Source organism: Borostomias antarcticus, assembly GCF_949987555.1.
Source record: "Borostomias antarcticus genome assembly, chromosome: 3".
Lineage (NCBI taxonomy): Eukaryota > Metazoa > Chordata > Actinopteri > Stomiiformes > Stomiidae > Borostomias > Borostomias antarcticus.
Genome location: NC_140236.1, coordinates 10762465 through 10790227, shown reverse-complemented (window position 1 = coordinate 10790227; position 27763 = coordinate 10762465). Strand labels below are relative to the sequence as shown.

Genomic DNA, 27763 nt, shown 5'->3' with positions numbered 1-27763 from the left:
TCCTCAACACACACACACACACACACACACATTACAATAGTATCAATAACAATGAAGACATTGAGGACCACTCATGTAGTTATGAAACACCAAATAGGAATCTATAGGAAAAAAGTGTACATTATGTACTGTAAAAACATCACAATATTACAATCAATTACAGAGAAAAGGACAGTAAAAGGAATTCATAGGCTCAATAAGGACTGTCTTCTTTTGTCTTCTTAGAAAGAACCAAAAGACTTTGCATCCACTGTGGAACAGAAATTGAGACAGAAAAACATGATGTCACACATTTTTTGTCCAAAATACAAAGAAATTAGAAAAAAATTATTCCCCAAATTTGACCAAAATATATTAAATACTTCAAAGTGTTATTAAAAAATGTTCTTGAATATAAAAATATGTAATACATTATTAATATAAAGAGTGTATTAAATGATAGATAAAAAAAAAACTACTTGTATATATATCATTATGTAAAATGTAATTCCTAATTATTTATTTATTCATGTCTTTCTGCTTTGGCAACATGCTATTATCAAACGTCATGCCAATAAATTTTCCTGATGTGACTTGGCAGGAGCAGCCCTGATAAAGGGACACAGAGAGGACAGAGAGAGAGAGGGAGAGGGAGAGGGAGAGAGAGAGAGAGAAGAGGCTGAGAGAGGGGAGGAGCGAGAGAGGAAGCTGGTGAATGTTCAGCTGCATACTGAATATCCGAGGAAGAGAGAAGCAGACAGAGGGTGATCTGAAAGAGAAAAAACAACCTTGAGACAACAATACTGAAGAGAGAGAAAATGCAGAGAACTAAAGAGTGAGAAATCAGGGAACCCAAGAGGAGATAGTTGGTAGTGATAGTTAGACAGTTGCTCATCAGACAAAAAAAAGACTTTTTTTTTTCTTCTCTGGCTTTATCTGTGTGTGTACAGGTGTGCGTGCATGCGTGCGTGTGTGTGTGTTGCTCTGTTTCTACAGCAGCGTGTCTACCTGCACCACACTTGACCTTCCTTAGTCAGCAGGCAGTGTGTGACTGCAGAGAGAGAGAAGGAGGGAGAAGGAGGGAGAGAGAGAGAGAGAGGGAGGGAGAAAGAAAGACAGACAGAGGCAGAGGTGTCGAGTCTCCTCTCTGAGCCCTGCTGTGTGTCTACTACGGCAGACCAAGGAAAGTCTACCCGAAAAGGTAGCCCTGGTCGGGTACCATTTCTAAGACCCTGGACCCCACCCAGACCTGCCACTTGTGACCAGGACTGGAGCTCTCCACGCTCTCTCAGAAGAACGCTTCTCAGTCTACTTTCCCTGTGACCCTGGAGATTTCTGGTAGCACCCAGGTACCTGGTCCCAAGATGGGCGACTCTAGGATGGGGGGGGCGGTGAGGATGGAGAGAGCCCCCTCCCAAAAACTCTCGCCGTTCCGAATGCTTCACATGCTTGACACCTGCCGTCCTCCCGGTAACCGCATCGGTGAGTTCCCACCCAGCCCCAATCACCGTGTGTGTGTGTGTGTGTGTGTGTGTGTGTGTGTGTGTGTGTGTGTGTGTGTGTGTGTGTGTGTGAGTTCACATTAATAAGTTGATAGCCTAATCCTATTCCAAGCAGTGGAATTCTCCCCTGTGCTGAGTGTTGTCCTCAGAACCACCTTGTCGTGTCTGTGTTTACATAACCAGAGGAGATCACGACTCCTCATACATGGTGACAGGGCTGTGACATAACATCAATACTGGTCACTCGCCTCTCAGGTGTGTGCGTGTGCTTGTGTGTGTGTGCGTGTGTGTCAGGATTGAGATATCCTGGTTAAATTTCCTCACAGTCTGGTGTCAGTTACTCGTGTGTAGGCTAAGGTTTCGTCCTGGGTACTGTGAGTTCTGCTTTCTGATGTGACCTGGCTTCTATCTAGGTGTCTTGGTTTAGACGAAGCAGTTTATGTTTCTGAGATGTAGCTTTATACTCTCCACACACACACACACACACCCACACACACACACACACACACACACTCACTCACTCACTCACTCACTCACTCACTACACACCCATATCCACACCCACAAACACACTCATGTACAGCGCAGATGGGATGTGAGCATATGCCAGTATGGTCAAGCACAGGAACCTATCAAAAGCTGTAATGTCCACAGGTAGGATATGACTGACCACAGAAGCATGTCCTTGACATCCCCTGACTCACTGTCTCTATCCCTTCCTCATCTCTATCCCTCCCCTCATCTCTCTATCTCTACCTCATCTCTCTATCTCTACCTAATCTCTCTATCCCTCCCCCATCTCTATCCCTCCCCTCACTGCCTCCATCTCTCTCTCCTCTTCCTGTTTAGACTGTATACAGCAGGGAACTGATATGTTGTGTTAACAAACAAACTCAGTGACCTATCGACCACTACTGTGCATTATCTCTCTATACACACCCCTTTTCTTTCTCTAGCCATCCCTCTCTCTCTCTCGTCCCTGTGTATTTCTTTCTCTGTGTATGTATCTCTCTATTCCACCCTACACACTCTACTATAAACCTGCCAGCACACTGTACTGTAGACTACCCAACACGCTACTGTAGACTACCCAACACACAACTGTAGACTACCCAACAATCTACTGTAGACTACCCAACACTCTACTGTAGACTACCCAGCACACTACTGTAGACTACCCAACAATCTAATGTAGACTACCCAACACTCTACTGTAGACTACCCAGCACACTACTGTAGACTACCCAACAATCTAATGTAGACTACCCAACACTGTACTGTAGACTACCCAACACACTACTGTAGACTACCCAACACTCTACTGTAGACTACCCAACACTCTACTGTAGACTACCCAACACACTACTGTAGACTATCCACCTCTAACAACAACAGGAGGCATTGCTCTGAGGGAAGTCACCTGACCTGGGCTCATGGGTCAACACGAGTGAGCATGTTACCAACAATCATTTGTATGGTGGGTCGCCAAGAGTGAGTGAGAAGATAGCAGTCAGGAGAATGAGGCTAGCAGGTCACTGCCAGAGACACCAGGAGCTGTTAGTCAGCAAACTGGTGCTGTTGGAGCCAACACACGGGCATCAGTCACAAGGGCGTCCCACACTAACATACGTGGACGTACTCTAGAAAGATGCAGGAGCAGAAAGTACCGGTCAGCTAACCAGGTGTATAGGAGGATCAGGATGACTGGAAGCACCGATGGAGGGCTCATCTGAGGACAACCTAGTAGAGTAGAGCATACTCTACTGTAGACTACCCAGAACACTACTGCAGACTACCCAGCACACTACTGTAGACTACCCAACATACTGCTGTAGACTCCCCAGCACACTACTGTAGACTGCGTGTGTGTCAGGATTGAGATATCCTGGTTAAATTTCCTCACAGTCTGGTGTCAGTTACTCGTGTGTAGGCTAGGGTTTCGTCCTGGGTACTGTGAGTTCTGCTTTCTGATGTGACCTGGCTTCTATCTAGGTGTCTTGGTTTAGACGAAGCAGTTTATGTTTCTGAGATGTAGCTTTATACTCTCCACACACACACACACACACACACCCACACACACACACACACACACACACACACACTCACTCACTCACTCACTCACTCACTCACTCACTCACTCACTCACTCACTCACTCACTCACTCACTCACCACACACCCATATCCACACCCACAAACACACTCATGTACAGCGCAGATGGGATGTGAGCATATGCCAGTATGGTCAAGCACAGGAACCTATCAAAAGCTGTAATGTCCACAGGTAGGATATGACTGACCACAGAAGCATGTCCTTGACATCCCCTGACTCACTGTCTCTATCCCTCCCTCATCTCTATCCCTCCCCTCATCTCTCTATCTCTACCTCATCTCTCTATCTCTACCTCATCTCTCTATCCCTCCCCCATCTCTATCCCTCCCCTCACTGCCTCCATCTCTCTCTCCTCTTCCTGTTTAGACTGTATACAGCAGGGAACTGATATGTTGTGTTAACAAACAAACCCAGTGACCTATCGACCACTACTGTGCATTATCTCTCTATACACACCCCTTTTCTTTCTCTAGCCATCCCTCTCTCTCTCTCGTCCCTGTGTATTTCTTTCTCTGTGTATGTATCTCTCTATTCCACCCTACACACTCTACTATAAACCTCCCAGCACACTGTACTGTAGACTACCCAACACTCTACTGTAGACTACCCAACACACAACTGTAGACTACCCAACAATCTACTGTAGACTACCCAACACTCTACTGTAGACTACCCAGCACACTACTGTAGACTACCCACCACTCTAATGTAGACTACCCAACACTCTACTGTAGACTACCCAACACACTACTGTAGACTACCCAACACTCTACTGTAGACTACCCAACACTCTACTGTAGACTATCCAACACACTACTGTAGACTATCCACCTCTAACAACAACAGGAGGAATTGCTCTGAGGGAAGTCACCTGACCTGGGCTCATGGGTCAACACGAGTGAGCATGTTACCAACAATCATTTGTATGGTGGGTCGCCAAGAGTGAGTGAGAAGGTAGCAGTCAGGAGAATGAGGCTAGCAGGTCACTGCCAGCACACCAGGAGCTGTAAGTCAGCAAACTGGTGCTGTTGGAGCCGACACACGGGCATCGGTCACGAGGGCGTCCCACACTAACATACGTGGACGTACTCTAGAAAGATGCAGGAGCAGAAAGTACCGGTGAGCTACCCAGGTGTATAGGAGGATCAGACTAGCACTGTGGCGAGAACTTCTGGGAAAAAATATTGATATTCGAGGACACCAATGAAAGGACTTTATTAAGACTTTATAAGGTTTTATGCACGAATTATTGATTGGCCCACGCAGATAGTGGGCTGTGCGGGCAGGCTGATTTGGCCTCTGATTGGTCACTGACCGCAGCTCTCCACTTTTCAAGCATTGCAAGTGAGTCGAGCTGTCGGTAACATATCTGGCACATACTGTAAAGTGAGATTTACTTGGACTTTCTTCCACATTAACTCACTTCACAGAGTTGGCTAGCTACAGTTTTCTCCTTTTGTGGGCAGGATGAGTTTTTCATTCAGTCCCGATTATACGCTTCCAATGACATGTTCACATGCAGATGGATTTGAAAGGCGCTGGCTCCGCCCCTATGCCCATGTTTTAGAGACTAACCCAGCACACACTACTGTAGATTACCCAGGACATACTATTGTAGACTACCCAGCACATTCTACTGTAGACTTTCCAGCACATTCTACTGTAGACTTTCCAGCACACACTACTGTAGACTATCCAGCACACACTACTGTAGACTACCTGCACACTGCTGTAGACTACCCACACACTACTGTAGACTGCCCGCACACACTACTGTAGACTGCCCAGACTCCCAGAAGAGTACCATCATTGTCTTTGGCAGGTTGAACTTCTTTAGCTGCCTCAGGAAGTACGTCCTCTGCTGTGCCTTCTTGGTGAGGGAGTTGATGTTTAGCTCCCACTTGAGGTCCTGGTAGATGATGGTGCCCAGGAAGCGGAAGAAGTCCACAGAGTCGACTGGGGAGTCACCCAGAATGATGGAGGGTTGGGGTGGGGCTGAGTTCTTTCTGAAGTCCACAACCATGTCCACTGTCTTAAGAATATTTAGCACCAGGTTGTTTAAGTATTGAATGTTGGATTGTGAATGTGTGCAGGTATTGTCCATGAGAATGTGAAGATGGGCTCAGATGGAGAGAGTGACCAGGCGTCTGGGACGTCTTCTGACGAGGTCCAGAGTCCAGTCAGGGTACGCATGAGGAACAACCACCACCGACGCATCTCCAACGAGGTAATGAACACCTGAGGCACACCTGAACACACAAGGGGCCCATTTGTAAAGGGGTTAGGGTTAGGCTAACCCATCATTCCAACAACACATGGATGTACTGTAACAGTCTATGCATGAAATTAGGATAATTGATTTCAGCATAAATGTGTTTTTGTCGAGTGTGGATTTATTGTCCTGTATGTTGTGTTTGTACAGGCCTTGTTGTGGGAATAAAGATGCTAATCTGTATGTGCTCTCTCTCTCTCTCTCTCTCTCTCTCAGGACATAAACAAGCGCCTCTCTCTCCCGGCTGATATCCGTCTGCCAGAAGGTTACCTGGAGAAGTTTGCTATGAACAGCCCCCCCTTTGACAAGCCTATGAGTCGCAGGCTACGCCGCGCCTCTCTGGTCAGTACCACACACACACACACACACACACACACACACACACATACACACACATACACAGATACACAAACACACTTAAACAGGTTTTAGCATGTTATTAAAGGGGGGTGGTAGAAATTATGGGTGAGCAGGTCATCTGTCACACATTTTTTGTGCCCTCGCAAAAACAAAACATGATGATATATAACTTTTGGGTCATCTGTGTGTCATTCAAGCAGCAGATCTAGCCTACTTCACACTACTTGGCAAGTGGCATTTTGTGTGTGTGAGCAAGCAACAGAGAGAGAGAGAGCACCAGTTCTAGGGCTTGTTGGCCTCTGGTAGTAGCTGGCTAGCTAGCTAGATTAAAGCTATGGATATGAGAAGCTTTTTCAAAAAGATGGATGAAGGCAACAGATTTTAGCTTACCATGTTCTGTCTTATAGTCATCTGTTATATTTCGGGTCGATCATCCATTCGCGATTACAGCCAGTGACTTTATGTTTTTAGTTTTTTATTTATAACTGTTTACTTCTGGTGGACGGGGTGCTGGCTGCGTGTCGTCGACCCGAGGCTGGGCTAACATTTGCTAGCAGTCTCTTACACCTCCAGTATTTAGCCTAAAGTTAAACTAACACGTAGAATCCTGTTCCAATCTACAAACTAGTTAGAGCAGGTTGTGTTTGAGCTCTGTGTGTTTGAGCCTGAACACACGAGAAGATTTATTTCTAGTTGATCGTGTGTGTGTGTGTTTGTGTGTTTCTGTGAGTAAACCTTTGTGTGTGTGTATCTGGGTGTGTGCTCTGTTTCTGTGTGTCTTTGTAGTGAATAGAAAGTGACACTCCTGTGTCATTGTGTATGAATGAAAAGGGTGACTATGGCCATTCTTCCTCTTTCTATTGAGCATTTGATATGGGAGGCAGAGAGAAGAGTACGAGAGCTTGATAACACTCTCACACACACACACACACACACACACACACACACACACACAGGCAGTTATGATAGTGCAGACAAAAGACTAGAGCTCAGCAGGGGGCTGATGCATTCTATATTATGTACCCAGGCCTGAAGCATTGTGGGTATGAATGAACACGTGAGAGAGATAGAGAGAGAGAGAGAGAGAGAGAGAGAGGGAAAGGGGGGGTGGAGGTTGGCAGTCATGAATATTCAGCGAGTAAGCCCACCTCCTCCAGCAGTACTCATACTCTTCCACTCAGGGCTTTATTTTCACCCTTGTCTCTTTGATATCTCTCCTTTTTTTCTGCTTCTCCCTCATTCATCAGTCTTTCATGTTATTGTTCCTCTCCTCTTTTGGGGTCAGGGTTAGTCAGGGTTAGTTAGGGTTAGTTAGGGTTAGTCTTCTTTGTCCTCCCTGTATGACTGAACAGCTTGGAATGAAACAAGGACACAATTCAGTTCTCAATTCAAATGTTTTATTGTCATGAAAGTTTCAATACCAACTTTGCCAAAGCAACAAAGTAAAAATTGACTAGGTACAGTAATAAGTAATCAACGGATTAGATAAAGATAACAATATATACTTTCTTTTTACTACTCCAACCCTCACTCTACTCCTAACTCCTCCCTTCTCCGTGACGATTTCACTTTCAAGACTGCGTCACCCCCCTTCTGAAGAAACCATCTCTTGACCCTTCTGACGTCAAAACCTACAGACCGACTTCCCTTCTATACTTTCTATCAAAAACACTTTAACCAACTGTCTTCATATCTCCACCAGAACAGCCTCCTGGACCCCCACCAGTCCGGGTTCAAGGCTGGCCACTCGACAGAGACCGCCCTCCTTGCGGTGACAGAGTCACTCAACGCCGGGAGAGCAAACTCTCTCTCTTCCGTACTGATACTCCTAAAACTGTCAGCAGCGTTTGACACGGTAGACCACCAAGATTCAAGATTTCATTATTTGTCACATGTAATGTAGATGTACAGTTACAATGAAAGATTGCTGCTGGCTCCAAGATTATGCTCAATACAGATAAACTCCAATATGTAGATAGATAAGATACAATATTTTAATAATCCCTGTGAGGGAAATTTGGGGTTTCAGCAGTGGAAAAAGTACAGCAGCAGGGGGGGGGGGGAAGTACAGTCTAATAGAGAATATACATAGATAATATAAAAAAATAAAAATAAAAATCTGTCCCAATACTTTTGTCAATATAGTATACGTACATACATACTGTACATACATACATAGTACATGTATAGATAATATGTACAATAATACTTAAATATACATACTGTACATATGCACACATCCACAACACTCAGGAACACACAAACAAGCTGACCAAGCTGGTGAGGAGGGCTGCCTCTGTTGTGGGGCAGTTTGTCCCTCGTCCCTGATTTTCCCTCTGCTCTACATCTCTGGGTTCTGTCATTCGCTCGCATGGCTTCTCCTATCACTGCTATGCTGATGACACCCAGCTGATGTCAGTTCCCCCTTCTGACACACAAGTGGAGGCACGCATAGCTGCATGCTTGGCTGACATCTTGGAGTGGATGGCGACACACGACCTCAAGCTCAACCTGGACAAGACTGAGCTGCTGTTCCTCCCGGGGAAGGGCTGCCCACATCGGGACCTGGCCATCACCATTAAAGACACTGCTGACACCAATGTGGACTGCGAGGAATCTGGGTGTGACACTGGATGACCAACTGTCGTTCTCGGCAAATATCACATCCGCTACACGTTCTTGCAGATTCCTGCTCTACAACAACATCAGGGGGATTCCCCCTTTCCTCACTGACAAAATGGCGCAGGTGCTGAACCAGGCCCTTGCATCTCCTGCCTGGACTACTGCAACTCCCTCCTTGCTGGGGCCCCGGCGTCAGCCATTAAACCTCTGGAGCTTTTCCAGAAAGCTGCTGCTCTCCAACACAACTTCCCAATTCAACATTGCACTCGTGACAGAAAAACACCCTCTTATCAACGCTTTACTTGAATCAGTCACCATTGCACATGTGTATTCTCTGCACCAAGGGTGGTAAGGACAAGTCTTTTTGATTTGTGGTGTCACAAAGTTTGCATTTTATGCGAAGTACTGCAGTGGCCATTCAAAACGCACAGCGCCCTGTGGTGGGTGAGTGGTATATACATTTGTGCCCATGATAAATGTGTGACACAATCTCAATACAGGGTAGATGGCGCTGCCATACCATACTGGAAAATCCAGCGAAAAGGAAAGGAAAGGTGATATACAAGGAAATGTGATATACAACTGTATTATTATTATTATTATTATTATTATTATTATTAATAAACTATATTGACAGTAGAGGCCTAATGTAGGCTAACTCTAGCTAGTGGGAATAGAAACCCACCGCCACACATCTCTTTACAAACACAATCATCAACCCAGGTGGAAGGCATGGCAAGCTGAAGCTCCTCCTACAGACCTAGAGTAGCTGGGTTAGGGTTAGGTGGAGCACTATGTGTGTCTATGCACACGGCACTAACAAAGTAGCGATATCATGCCTGCAGCAGAGTTTGTATTGCCAGGTCAAACTGGATTAGCCTTGATGGTTCCTGGTTGGAGACCAGGGGGAGGGGTTAGCCAGCGAGGGTTAGCCAGCGAGGCCTGTGGGTAGAGTATCTTTCTTTCCTAGCTGTCGCCCAATGACAATCAATTATTCACAGGAGCGCGGGGTTTCCCAGTAAGACCCAATGTTTTGTGGTGTTAATAATGGAGGTATGTTGCATCATATCAAACTACAACATGACGCAATGCCACACGACGCGTGGATCAGTAACACTTCCTGTATTCTGTTTCACTGACTGAAGCAAGGTGTTGGTTTACCTGCTCCTGTCTCATTGGCTCAGTGTAAATGATTGATGAGTGATTGATGAGGTAACTGTTAAACTGCCTTTCTATTGGCAGGCTTATGGGAAAGAGGGGCTGTAAAACAGGATAGTAACTCACTAAGCCACATGTGTAAATGAAATAGTCCTCCTCTAACCCTAGCCGTGCCTCTCTCTCTCTCCTCTACCCTCCATCCCTCTCTCCATCCTCCATCTCTCCCCTCCCCTCCATCCTTCCCTCCCTCTCTCTCTCTCCCCTCCCTCTCTCACTCCATCCTCCATCTCTCCCTGCCTCCATCCCTCTTTCTCTCTCTCTCTCTCCCCTACCCCCCTACACTCCTACCTTCTCTCCTTCTCTTTCTCTCTCCATCTCTCCCCTCCCTCTCCCCCTACCTTCCTACCCTCTCGCCCTCTCTCCATCTCTCCCCAACTCTCCATCCCTCTCTCCTCACCTACCGTTCAAATACAGCTGCATTTGAACTTAATGTCAACCCACAAAGGGAGAAACCTGTAGCTAGCCAACTCTGTGAAGTGAGTTACATGTAATGTGGAAGAAAGTCCAAGTAAATCTCACTTTATGTGCCAGATATGTTACTGACAGCTCAACTCACTAGCAATGCTTGAAAAGTGGAAAGCTGTGGTCAGTGACCACATCAATACATTTCGCATAAAATCCAAGTCTTGTCATTCGTGTCCATGAATATCGACGCTTTCCCAGACGTTTTTGCAGCGGCAAGAGCTTCTCGGTACTCATCCCTCTCTCTCTCTCTCTTCCCTACCCTTCCCCTCTCTCTCTCCATCCTCCATCTCTCCCCTCCCTCCACCCCCCTCTCTCTCTTGCTCTCTATCTCGCTCTCTCCATCCTCCACCTCTCCCCTCACTCTCTTTTCCATCCACCCCCCACCCCCTCACTCTCTTTCTCTCTCCATCATTCAGGGATGGGGATGGAAAGGAGTCAGACTATGGTAGATGTGGAGATAGATAGATAGATAGATAGATAGATAGATAGATAGATAGATAGATAGATAGATAGATAGATAGATAGATAGATAGATAGATAGATAGATAGATAGATAGATAGATAGATAGATAGATAGATAGATAGATAGATAGATAGATAGATAGATGTGTGCAGCTGAGGGAAGTACAGTATGTGTGATGACTCAAGCCCCGTCTGTGTTAGAGATTAAGGACCTGTACTACACAGGACCAGATGTAGCCCCAGGACCAGAACAAGCCTCTGAGTCTGAAACACATGAAGATAAACTAGTCCCAATAGAACCTAGTCTCAGTAGGACCTAGTCCCAATAGATCCCAGTCCCAATAGAGCGTCGTTCCAGTAGAACCTAGTCCCAATAGAACCTAGTCCCAACAGAACCTAGTCCCAGTAGAACCTAGTCCCAGAGGCATTTCATTTCCTAATCTGCAATGTCTTTCTCATCTTTCCTAGTCGGAAATCGGTTTTGGCAAACTCGAGACATACATCAAACTGGATAAACTAGGGGAGGTAAGATTGACTTGATATTTCACATATACACACACACACACACACACACACACACACACACACACACACCACATCACCTCTACACTCTCTCTCCATAGGGGACGTATGCCACGGTGTTTAAGGGGCGGAGCAAGTTAACGGACAACCTGGTGGCTCTGAAAGAGATCCGATTGGAGCACGAGGAGGGAGCGCCCTGCACCGCCATCAGAGAAGGTTAGGGCTAACCCTAACCCAACCCTAACCCTACGCCTAACCCCACAGTTAACTATGGTGTCTCTGTGTGTGAGACGTTAACCCCAACACTGGCACATTGCTGTTGTACAATGAACTGATAATGTTATTGTAGTGACCATTAGTTTCTGTCTCTATCTCTCCTAGTCTCTCTGCTAAAAGACTTGAAGCACGCCAACATCGTCACTCTCCATGACATCATCCACACTGACAAGTGCCTGACCTTGGTGTTTGAGTACCTGGTGAGTGTGTGAGCGTAAGAATGTCAGAGCGTGGGAGTGCGTGAGCATGGGAATATGTGTGTGTGTGTGTGTGTGTGTGTGTGTGTGTGTGTGTGTGTGCGTATGTGTGTGTGTGTGTGCATATGTGTGTGTGTGTGTGTGTGTGTGTCTATATGACCTGCTCCCTGACCACTGCACCCCCCCCGCTGTTTCAGGAGAAAGACCTGAAGCAGTACATGGATGACTGTGGCAGTATCATGAGTGTCCACAATGCCAAGGTGAGGTTCTATTCACAGTAACAGACACACGGGGGCATACGACTGTACCAGAGCGGAATTTACAGATGAAAGATCTGCTGATTATTTTTGTATTAACGTCAATGACAGACACACTCTGTGTTATCAAGCGTGCACATCGCTTTTAGCTGCGACCAGCAGCTCTCTAGGTTGCTCGGTCAGTCAGACGGTCGGTCGGTCCACAAAAATGTCCACAAATGTGCAATGCTGCTGTTGTCCACAAAAGCACTGTGGCACAGAGAAGATTCAGCCAGACGGAAAATGTGTGTAGCCTGTTCGTACATGGTAGGCAGCTATTGTGAATTTGCACTCTCTCTCTATCTTTCTCGGTCTCTCTATCTTTCTCGGTTTCTCTCTCTTTCTCGCATTCTCTCTCTCTATCGCTCTCTCTCCCACTGTCTTTTCTCTCTCTCTCTCTCTCTCAGATCTTTCTCTTCCAGTTGTTGCGGGGTCTGGCCTACTGCCACAGGAGGAAGGTTCTCCACAGAGACCTGAAGCCCCAGAACCTGCTCATCAACGATAAGGGGGAGCTCAAACTGGCCGATTTTGGTACGGCAACAGTTTGATCATGCTTAAAGAGGAATGGTCAGCCCTCCTTCTTTCACATTTACAAGAGCGTCGTAGAGAAGACACACACACACACACCATCACACTGACTAATCCTAACCCCTGTAGAGACACACACACACAACATAACCCCTGTAGAGAACACACACACACCATCACACTAACCATAATCCCTGTAGAAACACAGACACCATCACACTAACCCTGACTCCCGTATAGAACACACACACACACCATCACACTAACCCTGACCCCTGTATAGAACACACACACACACCATCACACTAACCCTAACCCCAAGCACTGGCCCCTACACCTACAGGAGAATAGACCAGGTACACTCTCAGAACAAGGGGTTCTAATAGGGTTCTAAACCCTAAAATCCTTTAAGAACCTTTTTTGGTTCTCAGTAGAACCATTTATTTCCTCCGCCCCTGTACACGATCATAGGTAATGTTTGTGTTTCTTTGTGTGTTTGTCCGTTAGCAGTATTATGCAATAAATACTGGACCAATTTTCATAAAAGGAAAGGGTGTAGCATGGTCCAACTTAGAACCCATTACATTTTAGAGTGGATCTGAATCACAGGGTGGGTCCAAACATGGCCAGCCATTCACCTCCATTAATTTTTTAGACAAGGTTTATGCTAAAACTACCAGACTCACTGATTTTCATGAAATTCGGTGGAGGGGTGTAGTATGGGTCAACTAACAACCCATTCAATTCTGGAACGGATCCAAACCATGCGGCGTGTCCATGAGCCACCCAAACACAGCCGGACTGGCCAATCACTTCCATTCATTTTTTGGACTAGGATTAAGCAAAAACCAGACTGCTTTTCATGAAACTTGGTCGAGAGGTGTAGCATGGGCCAATTTAGAACCCGTTCAATTTTGGCGTGCACAGAGCCACGAAATGCATTCATGGGTGGAGGTGTGTGCTCTCTGAGCACCATTTCTGGTTTGTGAAATGATTCTAGCTGGAACCTTTGCTTGATTCGATAGTTCTACCTGGAACCATAAAAGGGTGTGTAGCACCCAGTAATGTAATAATTTCCTGAAAATGTAATAACGGCTGAAAATGTAATCCAATTTCCAGGTCTGGCCCGGGCCAAGTCTGTCCCCACTAAGACCTACTCCAATGAGGTGGTGACACTATGGTACCGACCACCTGACGTTTTGCTGGGCTCCACAGAGTACTCTACACCTATAGACATGTGGTGAGTTCACACACACACACACACACACACACACACACACACACACACACACACACACACACACACACACACACATACATATCCAAATATATACACACACATAATGCTCAACCCCCCCTCTCTCTCACTCACCTCTCTCTTCCTCTTTCTCCCCCATCACATCCCCCTTACCTGCATATGGGTTAACCCTAACCCTCCCGTGCCTGCATATGGGTTAACCCTAACCCTAACCTCCGCGCCTGCATACGGGTTAACCCTAACCCTAACCCCCGCGCCTGCATACGGGTTAACCCTAACCCTAACCTCCGCGCCTGCATACGGGTTAACCCTAACCCTAACCTCCGCGCCTGCATACGGGTTAACCCTAACTCTAAACCCCCATGCCTGCGTATGGGTTAATCCTAACCCCCCATGCCTGCGTATGCCCTCTGAGGATGCTGGTGTACTGTTGTTCCTCCTGTAATCAGGATGTGACATCACTAGATCCTGCTCCCAGGCTGTTAGGGGTCAGGATGTTAGGAGCCAGGCTGTTAGGGGCCAGGCTGTTAGGAGCCAGGCTGTTAGGAGCCAGGATGTTATGGGCCAGGCTGTTAGGAGCCAGGCTGTTAGGAGCCAGGCTGTTAGGAGCCAGGATGTTAGGAGCCAGGCTGTTAGGAGCCAGGATAGGATGTTAGGGGCCAGGCTGTTAGGAGCCAGGCTGTTAGGAGCCAGGCTGTTAGGAGCCAGGATGTTATGGGCCAGGCTGTTAGGAGCCAGGATGTTAGGAGCCAGGCTGTTAGGAGCCAGGATGTTAGGAGCCAGGCTGTTAGGGGCCAGAGGCTGTTAGGAGCCAGGATGTTAGGAGCCAGGCTGTTAGGAGCCAGGATAGGATGTTAGGGGCCAGGCTGTTAGGAGCCAGGCTGTTAGGGGCCAGAGGTTGTTAGGAGCCAGGATGTTAGGAGCCAGGCTGTTAGGAGCCAGGATAGGATGTTAGGGGCCAGGCTGTTAGGGGCCAGGCTGTTAGGGGCCAGAGGCTGTTAGGAGCCAGGCTGTTAGGAGTCAGGCTGTTAGGAGCCAGGATAGGATATTAGGGGCCTGGCAGTTTCTGTTGTGATTCTGGAAAACAATGCCATGGTAAGTCAGTGCTGCTGCATCAAGAGCTGCCACAGTAGGTCACACCATTGTTCAGGGAGAAAACTGGACAATGGAATTTTATAGCAAAATAGCCTCTAACTCATAGCTTCAACTCCCCAACAGATGCAACAATCCTCACAAGATGGCGCCTGAGTTCCAACATGTGTGACGTTCCTTCATGTTCTCTATAGTGTGTGACACAGACAGACAGACAGACAGACAGACAGACAGACACTTTATTCATTCCCAGGGGGAAATTGTTGAATTGTAGACACTGTGTGTGTCCTCTCTGTAGGGGTGTGGGCTGTATATTCTACGAGATGATAACAGGAAGACCTCTGTTCCCTGGCTCCACTGTAGAGGATGAACTACACCTCATATTCCGCATATTAGGTAAGTCTCCATCACTTGTGACTTGTGTGTGTGTGTGTGTGTGTATGTGTGTGTGTGTGTGTAACTGTGTGTGTGTATAAATTGACAAATATTGAATGACGATTCTCTCCATGTCTCTCTCAGGTACTCCTACAGAGGAGTCCTGGCCTGGCATCACCACCAGTGAGGAGTTCAAGACCTACAACTTCCCCCGGTACCATGCAGAGCCCATAGTCAACCATGCACCCAGGTTTGTGTGTGTGTGTTTGTGAGGACGTGTGTGGCTGTGTGTAGCACTGCTCTGTGTCTGTGTAGTGTGTACGTGCATGGATGTGTGTCTGTCTGTCTGTCTGTAAACCCTTGTCATGTGTACAGTATAAGACAGGAGAAGGGATTGATATTCTAGTCTATAGGACCTGAGGTCCAGCATTTCCACATACATCACTGCTCAGTGTAGCAGTCTAAGGGCTAGAACTATGGAAATATGACTATGACTAGGTATAATTTATGATTATACCGCGGTTATCACAAATATGAAGGAATATGGATTTAATACATTAAATCAACTTGTATGAGGCATCACCCTCTTCTGTACAGGGAAACAGATAACCTTCATCAATAGTCTAATTTATCAATCTCAGTCTGAAGGACTGCCTAAAGCTTAAAGCCTAAAGATCATGTGATGACGCTAGGATGTGATCAAAGCTTAATAATATTTATTTAAGTTATACTAATCATTTACCAAAATACTATGAAAACACAATTTAATAATAGATGGGAAAACAAATGTGGCAATATGAAAACACAGCGGAAATGAAATTAATGATGTCATAGATTATCACAGCCTATCCTAAATCCTCTAAGCTTAAACAACATTTGGCATCACACCACATCGAAAGAGGATGCTGAACACCTTACGGGTAGTGTGTTGGAAAGCGATGCGTCAAAAGACGTTGTTTGGCTCGACGAAGGGAAGACGTGGTGACGTGATGGTCGCTCGGTTTGACGCAGGGTGTAGCGCACCTGCACTTCCATTGAAACAGTGATGGTAGACTGTTGGCGAATGTTGATATTCGCGGAGGTTTGATTCAGTTCAATTTTAGTTCAATTCAGTTCAATTTCAGCACTGCTCGGTGTACAGCAACTGAAATGTTCAGAGTTTAAAAGTTGCAAATGTTTTGTTCAAAACCTCTGCTCTCACCAGAGGTGGATCGTTTGAAGAGTTTGTGGAAATTCCTAAGACCCTGGCGTCGACTAAACAAAGATCTTAGCTAGCAGGTAGCGGTTGAGCAATTCCATGGATACAGATTGATTTTCATCAATCATGCACAAGCTTGGATCCTGGGGTTACGTCTTACTTGGAGAACACAGAACCTGAGAAACTTGAGAGCGGAACTTGAGAGAGAGAGAATCTGTCCTGTCCCCCACTTAAAAAGGGCAGGAGACTGAGGTGTGTCCTGTTTGCACCAGCACCAATTGGTCACCCACACAGAGTGAGGGGTCTGTGGGTTGCTTTGACCCCCACTCACTTGGGATCATAAAAGGGGAGCAAGATTCTCTAAAGAGTCTGGAATTATCAAATATCCCTATTATGGTTTCAGCATGATATTACATTTCCCCAACATGCATAATCAACTGATTCATGATTTTAGCTTCAGATTTATCCAAAACATTGCTAGGTTTACATCAGCAGCAAATAACCAGTTATTTACAACACACACAGTAACACTTGGTTACAAATACAATGCATCAATGACCATACTTTATTCATAGGGATTGTTCTCATGGTGGTTGCCTCACATAGTTGGGAGAAAGTAATTGCACTTTATTAAAGAAACAAGACAAAGATATTCCTTTGTTTCACTGTGTGAGTCTGCTGGGAGAGATCTTCATTGGAATGTCATGCCCCGGGTTTATTACCACAGTGGGGGAGAAGAGAGGAGGACCATGGTGAGGAGAGAAAGAGTTAATGGTTTGCAAAATCCCATTTCAAAGGACCAGTCCTTGGCTTGTCAGGTTTACTGTGAGTTTGACAGGAAATAAGTCTAGCCAACAAAACATGTTTCTCCCTGCTTGTGACCTCCCGTTGATTAGTCAGTGGGTAGAGGAGAGCAGGATGTCCCATGGCCTGCAGATCTTGATCAGGTGTGGAGTGTGGTCACCAACATTCCTGTGTCAGTGAGATGGCCTCACAGTATGGGCCTCACAGTATGATCTGTATAATATTTGTCATGTCCATAATCTGCTACATCAGCATGTCTTGACTCATTGTACCCCACTCTCTCTCTCTCTCTCTCTCTCTCTCTCTCTCTCTCTTACACACACACACACACACACACACACACACACACACACACACTTACTTATGTACATATACACACATGCACAAAAAACACATACACACAAAAACGCATATACACACACATGTACATACTCTCGTATTCTCTCACAGGATAGACAGTGATGGCCATGACCTGCTCGCTCTGCTACTACAGGTAAAGAACTTACTGAATCTTATATGGTCCCGAACATTAAACCATCTATACAAAATAGTAGGCTATGAAAGCCTAAAGATGGAAGCAGCACTCACGTCTCTTTTAAAGTAAAAAAGCCTTTATTTGGGCATGGTGGCTTTGCTCAGCCCTGCGCGGTCGGCTTTTGGCCTTCTCGAGAAGGCCAAAAGCCGACCGCGCAGGGCTGAGCAAAGCCACCATGCCCAAATAAAGGCTTTTTTACTTTAAAAGAGACGTGAGTGCTGCTTCCATCTTTAGGCTTTCATAGCCTACTATTTTGTATGAATATGGACCCCTGGGACTGAGCACCTCTCTTTTTTACTTTTTAAACCACAGCCTAAGAAGCGTTCTTTTTCCTCTCTCAAAACCATTAAACCATCTATATCTGATATATGGTCCCTAACACTAAACCATCTATATCTGATATATGGTCCCTAACACTAAACCATCTATATCTGATATATGGTCCCTAACACTAAACCATCTATATCTCCGCTGGTATATGCTCTCCTAATGCCTGCCCTCCTCTGTATCTCCTTGCCTCTGACCAGTTTGAGGCTAAGCAGCGTGTGGGTGCGGAGGAGGCTCTCAGACAGCCATACTTCAGGAGTCTGGGGGAGCAAGTTCAGACGCTGGCTGACAGTGAGTTCGCCGCCCCTCATCCACCACCAGTTCAGTAGTCTCTCTCCAGACTCAAACATGACGCTGAATCGCTGCGCTCCGCGTACTACATATTGGAGTCTGTACCACTTCGCCGCACAAGCTGGTATTCTAAGGGCGTATCGACGGTTCAAAATTGAAAGAGTGACAGGTCGTAGCAGAAAATGAGAGAAGCTAGCCCAGGTTAGATGGGTGGGGCATATCTATGGGTTACTGTTTGGTGTCGCAGGGATTCCTGTAAAAAGTGTCCCAGACCCATAGAGAGATCTGCAGCATGCAGTAACGTAGTTAGCGTAGCTTACGTAGTGTATCAGCCAAAGAACTCTCATGTGTCTGTCATTGAGACTACCAGCCCAGCACCATTAAAAGGAGAGTAACCTAGAAACCTACAGCAGAATCTTGTTAGCATGATTAAAAATGGTAGGACATGGAAAGCATTTCTCTTTGAACCTATGTGTCCTAGCATTCTGAGGCCTCCGTGCAGGAGTGTGTTAGTGGATGATAAGGTTAGGGTTAGAGTGTGCTAGTGGATGATAGGGTTAGGGTTAGAGTGTGCTAGTGGATGATAGAGTTAGGGTTAGAGTGTGCTAGTGGATGATAGGGTTAGGGCTAGAGTGTGCTAGTGGATGACATGGATGCTACTCATTCTTCCCTTGCAGCTGCATCCATCTTCTCGGTGAAGGACATCCAGCTCCAGAGAGACCCAGGGAAGAGGTCCTCAGCCTACCCGGAGACAGGTGAGCACTCCTGGAGTCAGGAAGTGGGGCTAGGGGGAGAGATGAATACACAAGGTTTCCTTGGTGATTGAGAAGGAAAGAAAGAGAAGAAAAGAAGAAGAGCACTGTCCTATCTCTCTTTTTCCTCGCTTTCACTCATTGTCTCTACTTCTGCATTACGGCCTGGTCTCTCTCTTGTCTCTCTCTCCCTATAAATGTATATGTGTGTCTCACTATATATTTATATATCAGTGCATCTCTCTTTCTCTCTGTATATCATTGTGTGATCAAACCTCATACGTCCTCCCAGCACATGGTGGCGCCATAGCGCTGCCGTTGTACTGTAGACAAAGGCGAGTGCAATAGGCATTTTGGAATTTTCGTGCCACACTTTTTTCTCTCTCAAAAACATCACCCTGGGGATCAATTTTAATTGTGCCTTTATTTATCCAGTGGAAACCCCATTCAGACCAAGGTCTCATTTGCGATGGTGCCTACCATGGGCGATTTTATAGGGGGGGCAGGGGGGGCTGGTGCCCCCCCCTGATTGGCCAGCTCAACTGCTCAAATTCTTTAAAAATGTTTTTTTTTTTTTTTTTTTTTTTACTAATTAACACAATTATTAAATACATAATTGTGGTTTGTACCAGTTTGTGTTAGGTCATCATTCATTTAAAAAGTGTATTTATTACTTAAACTTAAAGGCTACCTTTAAAAAAAAATATATATTAATAATCCACCAATGACACAACTCGTCGACCTCAACTATTTCCGGTTTGATCTGTTACCGCAAAAAAAGAGATCTGACTGTACTGCTCAATGCTCAACAAGCTACAACTAGCCAACCTGCTCACAATGGCGAAAAGAGCAATAAAAACAATTGACCACTTCTTCATTAAAAAAAAACAAAAAAACTGGCAATGCTAATGAAGAAGCTACCACTCGAAATGACACCGCAGCAGGTGCAATCGAATGCAGAAGTGCTCCAGAGGCTATCGAAGCTAGCACTAGCAACATCACCTAGCACCAGCAGGCAGTTGCAGTTTAATGTTGTGATGTTGGGTATAGTCTAGTGCTCGGTCATAAAGTCATATTGACATGCTCGTGGTGTCTAGATGAAGTTTGATGCGTTGTGCATATTGAATTGTCATACGGATTTCTTATTAGCATACTGTTCACAACTGGCATTCTTTGTAAATAGATGGGACGGGATGGCAGAACTGTTTTTTTTTTTTTCTCACGTCAAAATGTTGCCCCCCCTACTCTCAGAGGGTAAAATCGCCTATGGTGCCTATAGCGCTTATCCCTAACCCTGTAGCGCTTGCCAGTAGCCTTGGCCTATGCTGTTTCTATTAGAGCAGCACTATGATCGGGGCCCTAGTCTAAGGTCTCTTTTCTGTTATTTGATGAACATTCCCTGCATCACGCACCCCTGGGTTGACAACTTTGATCATGGGGAGGAGCAAGGAGGACAGGAGCCTCTTTAGACTATGGGGACAGAGCCCCTATACAAGGCTTCTGATTCTGTGTGAACCCTGCTACGTTGTGCCTTATGTCATTCTGTTACATTATATCTATAGTCTCTATGCCTCTGTGGGGTCTAGTCAGTGGTTTGCCTCTCTCTCTCTCTCTCTCTCTCACTCTCTCTCTGTATGTCTGTCTTGTGCCCTAACCCCAACATTCCCTCTCATCTCTCCTTTCTTCCTGCCTCTCTCCTTTTTGAATTTGTGTTTCCCCCAAAATACCTCAACCCCAACCTGTACCCCACTAAAAAAACTCACCCTCCCAAACACTGGCCCATAAGCTAGGTTCCGCCCCCTCGCAGTATTTCCAGAGAGAAGGACCCAATCCCAGGGCTCAAAGCTACGCCCTCTCCTCCCCTTCTACAGGCTGATTGGCCCCTACCATTCTGGTAAATACTCTCTCTTTCTTTCAGTCGCTCCTTCAACTCTATTTTCTCAGATCTTTCTCGCTGTCTTGTTTTCATGTTATGCGTGTCTGTGTGTGCCCATGTGTGCCTCGTTTCCACAATTACTTACGATAGTCTTCCCATCTTGACCTTCATTTGAATTCTGTTTTGTTTCTTCTCAAAAGCTCGCTCACACACTTGTCTCTTATTCCCTAGTTGTGCTGTGACACAAGTGCTGTTCTTCTCCTTTCTCACCAGCAAATACAATCCTCTTTCATCTTCCTCCATTATCTATCTTTGTCATCCTCCTCAGTTCCATCTTCCTCTCCCTTCCTTTCTGGCTTGTTCCCTTTTGCATTCTTCCCTTCGTTCTGAGGGTTAGGATGAGGGTTAGGATGAGGGTTAGTGAGTGAAGCCGCTCCCAGGTGATTGTTTCACTGGTGAGGTAAAAGATCAGACAATAGGCATTCTGGGACGTATGTATGACAGGAGTCACAGTGGAGAACTCTGATTATTTGATTATTCAAGAGGAAGTTGACTTTGGACCCTATGTTTTATTTCTTCCCAGTTCTGTTCAGGTTCCTGCAGAGGGAGTTGTAGCCTGTGTTGTGTCTGTAAGTGTGTGAGGAATGGTGCAGTGTGTGTGTGTGTGTGTGCGTGTGTGTGCGCGCGCGTGTGAGCACGCTTTACATGTTTTTGCATGGATGTGCAATTTCTTTTTTTATTTTATTTGAGAGGATCCCACTGCTTGGACCCTAACCCTAACTCACGTGATAAATAAGCAGATATTGTCAAACCAAATGGATCATGCCTTTTAGTATGAATTTGCATACATTTGCATGTCCTTTTTGATCTGCTGTGTGTAGGGGGTAAGGACTTATGAGTGATGTGAGTGTATGAAAGAGAGGTGTGACTAGCCTCCTTGGGGAAGAGCCTGGTTTCCATTCGCTTGGTTTCCGGTCTAGAGCCCGCTGGTATCCTGTCACACAAATGCCGAATCGAGCAGCCTAGTCTTGCCACTGGCTACGAATTAGAATAAAACATGGACATACCAAACGAGGTAGCCTATTCCAAAAGAAGTTCTTGCCGCATCGCATTGCAGGTTTATGTTTTTGGACAGGGGGGATCACTATCCGCTCAGACTGGAAACCACAGCTGCAAAGCAAATAGGCCCCAGGCAAGGTGTGACTGTCAATTGATTTCCTTTTAATTCATGTTATTTCTCTCTCCCTCTCTCTGTTTCTCTCTTAGCCCAGGGGAAGAGTCGGAGGCAGAGTGTGCTGTTTTAGTGTCTGTCGGGGTGTTGGGGTGAGGACAGTGAGGCACAGAGCTGCCGCACACACACTGGAGGAGGGACACACACACCCTGTCAAACACACCAACAGAAGGAGAGACAGTACATTACGATTAGAAACAACCCAAAATCAAGACTGAGGAACACTTGACCGAAAAATTACAATACACAATCCAGACAAGAAGATAAAACCAGAGATCATGAACATGATGTAGGAAGAGAAGAGAGGTGGTCCTCCAAGCTGCTGCTACTGCTGCTGCCCACAAGAGGGTACTGTTTAGCCTGGGTTGAGGCTGAGCTGAGTTGATGAGGTTTGAAAAGAACTTGCTGGATTTGCAACTGAGAACAGGAGGAAGGTGGTGTGTGTGTATGTGTGTATGTGTGTGTGTGTGTGTGTGTGTGTGTGTGTGTGTGTGTGTGTGTGTGTGTGGTGGGGTGGGGGGGGGGGGGTTAGGGTTAGAGATGTAGATGGATTCTCTCTCTATTCTCTCACTGGACCAGGGTTAGGGTTGTAAATAAGAGTTGAGTTGTAGAATCATGCTTTTCATATCACACACTAGCCTGAACCTGATTCTGGCTCCCTAACTCTTTACTCGCCCCCCCCCCCCCCACACACACACACACACTCCACCAGTAACATGTATGGGCATGAGGTAGGTGAGGTAGTGTAATAATCCATAAATTGCTGGTTGGGTTAGGGTTAATAGTTCCAGACCACCCTGTTTTCCATGTCATTTTACATTCCCAACCATGCCTGCCTTTATCACCATGGAAATGCCATATCTGGTTGATTGAAGTGGAGAGTCCTAGTAAATAATCATTGCATGTCTCCTCACACCTCTACCTCTCTCTCACATACAAACACACGCACACATAGACTTGAACATTAGAGGGCGTCGACTTGCTATATTTGAGGTTTACAGAGATAAACTTTAGCACCTTATTGCCGTGTAGAGGTGAGGTTGGCTGTCATGTACTTACCTCATCATTGAACACCATGCTCAGCACACCACAGAAGGCTGTCTGAGAGGACAGGGCTGGGTGAGGTGCAGGAAGTGCAGAGACCTTCCTGCTCCATCAGTGACTAGCTGCCCCTTACGCTTATGCTTTGAAGTTCTGTTGATATGTTGTAGGGTTAGTAGTTAGTACTACTGTAGCACTTATGTGTTAACATTGAGCTGTTCTCTTTGCACCTGATTTTACCTCTTTAAGTACTCAATAGTACACTCAGCAACCACACCACCCTACACACATATATTTTTTACTTTTCCCCTATATGTGTATATACTGTTTTTAAGTAACTATGTCAGAAGCAATGATATCCCAGGATGCTGTTCTCAGCGGCACGCTGCCCTGGCACCATGCTGCTGCGGGTGACTGGCTGAGAGCATGTTGCACATTCCTTAAGCTCAGGACTTATGGGTAATGTAGTGTTATGGGTGTTGTAAGGACATACTGTAGGTAGTGAGTGTAGTGTTATGGATGTAAGGTGCGGGAGGTCTTAAAGTGACATTCATTGCGAAAGAGCATCATTAGGGTTATGAGGCTCCCATTCAACCCTAATCAACTGAATCAATATCAATATCATTATATCATGCCACTCACTCTGTGAGACCAAGTTGTTTGAAGAGTAAAGTCCAGATTACAGATATTCCAACCATGAATCCATATATCTCTTCCTGTTTAATAGGTTTGTTAGAGTTACTTATCTGTTAAGATTTATTTTTTTAATTGAGGTTATAAACAAATTATGTGCTGGGGATTTAGACCCACAATGGTGTCCAAAATTACTGGGACCCCTGACAGGTAATGCACAAACATTTTTTTATTTATTTATTCTAAACAATATAATTATAGAAAAACTCCAAATACCAACATGTGAGAAATACTGTACTACTGTATATTAATGTTCCAATAGAACAAACCAAAACCATTTACTGATTTAATTGAAAATCAATTTCCTCCAAATCAAGGTTTCATAATTAATGGCACTGTTATGCCAAAATGTGTCTTGTTGCCAAATAGTGTCTGGGGTGATGTAATGGTCAACATAACGTGCGCGCATTCCTGACATTCCTGAGTAGTATTCACACGTTTGCTTTGCTGGGTTAGCCTACTAGCTATAAAAATGCATGTGAAATTCATGTTCGTAGTAGCTACATCTGCCCGTGGAGAAAATATTTTTATCAGCAGTTTACCATGGCCTGGGTGAATACTCGATTCTGAATGGCTGAATTGTGCATTATTTCTCAACAGATGCACGGCTAGAGCCTCATCAAAGTTTTCACAAATTAATCCGCAGCATTACAATTCACTTTATTCACCTTCACATTGTGGGATTCACAAACTGAATAAATACTAGGCCTATATCAACATAAAACTGCTGTGCTAGCTCAATCATGTTGTAGGCTAACTAAGATATTTTATTACTGTATTTTTCTTTCCATGGACAGATTTAGCTACTATAAACATACATTTTACATGCATTTAGCCCAGTAACCAATGGCAATTCTAAGGTAAACAATTGTGCAAACTCTTCAGGAATGTCAAGAATCCGAACATGTCACTTTGGTATAACAACAGACCATTACATCAACCCGGACACAATTTGGCATGACGGCACCCTTAAAGATTATTGTAAATAACATCTAGCAAAATTAAACCAGGTGTTAATTTCCACCCATTTAGGTTTATCTAGGTCTTAAGAAACTATATTGAGCCATTGCATAATTGCCTGTTTCACTAAGGTATAAGAATCAGGCATGCAGTATTCCTTTGTCATCCAACACCAACAAAACAAAAGAACTGGAGGTTCAAAAGAGACAGATGGTCGTAGACCTTCATAAAACTGGTCTACAAGAAGATTCACAAACGATTGAATCACTGAGCACTGTCAGTGCAATTATTTAAAAATTAAAAAGATATAGAACTGTTGAAAACCTCATGGGTAGAGGATGCAACTACATTTTTTGCCCCCCCAGGATATTGAGAAGGATGGTGAGAGGAGCAACAATCCCTAACCCTAACCCACAAATTCCCAAGAATCACTGTGAAGGAATTGCAGGCCTTGGTGGCATCTTGGAGTCGTCAGGTTTCAAGAAGCAATCAGATGCCATCTCCATCCATCGCCATCAACCACAGGCTCTTTGGGTTGCCAAAAGAGCCTTTTCTGACCACAAGCACTTGAAGTTGCCAAACGTCATTTAAATTAACACTGGAAGGTGTTTTGGTCAGATGAGACCAAAATTTAATGTTTTGGTCAGATACAGCATCGGCATGTTTGGCGTCGAAATAGAGATGCATACAATGAGAGGAACCTGCTACCCATGGTGAAATATGGTGGTGGGTCAGTGATGTTTTGGGGCTGTTCTAATTCCAGAGGTCCGGGGGCATTGGTTAAGACCAGTGGCATAATGAATTCCACCAATTATCAGGCAATTTTGGCTGACAATCTGGTTGCCTCTGCCAGAAGGCTGGGACTTGGCCGTAGGTTTCCAACAAGATAATGACGCAAAGCATACAGTAACTCAAGATCCACACATAAATGGTTTTGTGACAACAAAATGAATGTTCCGCAATGGCCATCTCTGTCACCAGACCTCAATCCAATCGAAAACCTGTGGGTTGAGTTGTTGAGGGCAGCAAACCCAAGAATGTGAAGGATCTTGAAAGGATAGAGGAATGATCTAAAATCCCCCCCAATGTGTTCCTTGACCTTGTCAAACATTACAATAAAATACTCCATGATGTTATCCTTGCCAGAGGTGGTTTCACTAAGTGCTAAATAAGGGGTGCATCATTCTAAAACCTTGATTTTCTTTAAATGTATTTTGTATTAAATAATTATGATTTGGGTTGTTGAAAAAAGGGTTTAGGCACGCACATCAATGATACAATCCAGGTGCAGGACAGAGAGACGTCAGCACTTAAACAGGGAGTCAACATCTCTGGTAAAGCTTCCAAAAATGTATTTTATTGAGTAAAAACTGTGTAACGTTTCGAGCCCTGACGGCTCCTCCTCAGACTCATGATTTTGGTTGTTTCCATTTAAACATCAATAAAGTGCAGTATTTCACACATTGGTATATTCAATTTCTCTATAATTGTATTGTTTATATTTTTTGCAGTATTGTTTGTGCATTGCCTGTCATTGTTGCGAGTATTTTTTGGAGCCCACTGTTTGAGCTAATATTCTCCCACAGACTGACTGAGCCAAAACAGTGTAAGAACCAGGACCCAGGGGGCCACATGACTACCCAGAGTACAGAAGCATGTACACATGTGACAGAGCAGAAGTAGTATGGAGTTGCCTGTAAAGTAATGGATCCACTTTCAGTTTTACCTTTTTGCCTCCAATGGATGAAGAGGATGGTGCCTAAGGCCTACTGACCCAAGTGTGAGAGAATATGTAGCATGTATAAAGATGATCCCTCACTCTGTGTATAAAGAAGTGTACAGGTTTGATACAGCAACTCTTAGTCTTGTGTCTTCTTTTCCCTATTATTAAAACTAGTAATATTTCTGTATTGATAACCAAGCCAAGGCTATAGGATGCATATGTTTTCACAGAGAATGAGAAGAATGACTGAATGATCACACTGTGAGAGATCAGTGTTTTCTCTAGTGTTCAAATTGAGTTCGGGGATGGACATTGATTATTGTAACTATTACTAATGAAAGCCATATAGTTCATAGAACAAGACATATGACTTGTTTCTGCCTGACAGGTGTTTTCTTACGAAGCAGTACTACATGTATGTTTGCATAATAACTCTTTACACCTTTAGAATAAAAAGGCTGTAAAGTAGACTCAATAAAAATCCTCACTTCAATATTTCTCTCATGAAGTCCTTGAAATCATTTGTCAAATGAATTTGTCATCCATTTGAACATAAGCTGATTTTGACAAGTTAACATAGCTGACAACACTCACACCTAGAAATACTCCTGTTTTGAAATTATACCTACAGTATAGGTGTCTCAGTAATTACCCATTATATATTCGTCTATACTTGGCATGTATTTACCAGGTAAATGTTGTTGTTTTTTCAGACAGACGGGAGAGATCCCATGGGAACAAAATGTTTTTTTGTTTTTTTTTATCTTTAAGGAAATGTACAGTCTGTTTTGCAGATGA

General features: G+C 44.9%; 1 protein-coding gene across 2 annotated transcripts in view; it reads left to right on the top strand.

Moving 5' to 3' along the window:
• Positions 1-27384, top strand: part of LOC311307143 (cyclin-dependent kinase 17-like) — a 49597-nt gene extending 22213 nt beyond the window's left edge. Inside the window, exons 3-17 of one of the 2 annotated variants that reach the window (XM_084435932.1) lie at positions 5685-5818; positions 6080-6205; positions 11459-11515; positions 11614-11728; positions 11894-11988; positions 12183-12245; positions 12689-12812; positions 13929-14049; positions 15458-15555; positions 15679-15784; positions 17987-18029; positions 18599-18689; positions 19367-19444; positions 21232-21335; positions 22584-27384. In XM_084435932.1, the coding sequence (XP_084292058.1) occupies positions 5685-5818; positions 6080-6205; positions 11459-11515; positions 11614-11728; positions 11894-11988; positions 12183-12245; positions 12689-12812; positions 13929-14049; positions 15458-15555; positions 15679-15784; positions 17987-18029; positions 18599-18689; positions 19367-19444; positions 21232-21317 (1337 nt within the window). In that variant the 3' untranslated portion in view covers positions 21318-21335; positions 22584-27384. The remainder of the gene's footprint in view (positions 1-5684; positions 5819-6079; positions 6206-11458; positions 11516-11613; positions 11729-11893; positions 11989-12182; positions 12246-12688; positions 12813-13928; positions 14050-15457; positions 15556-15678; positions 15785-17986; positions 18030-18598; positions 18690-19366; positions 19445-21231; positions 21336-22583) is intronic. The other variant, XM_084435933.1, reaches the window with a different exon arrangement.
• Positions 27385-27763: the final 379 nt, after the last annotated feature.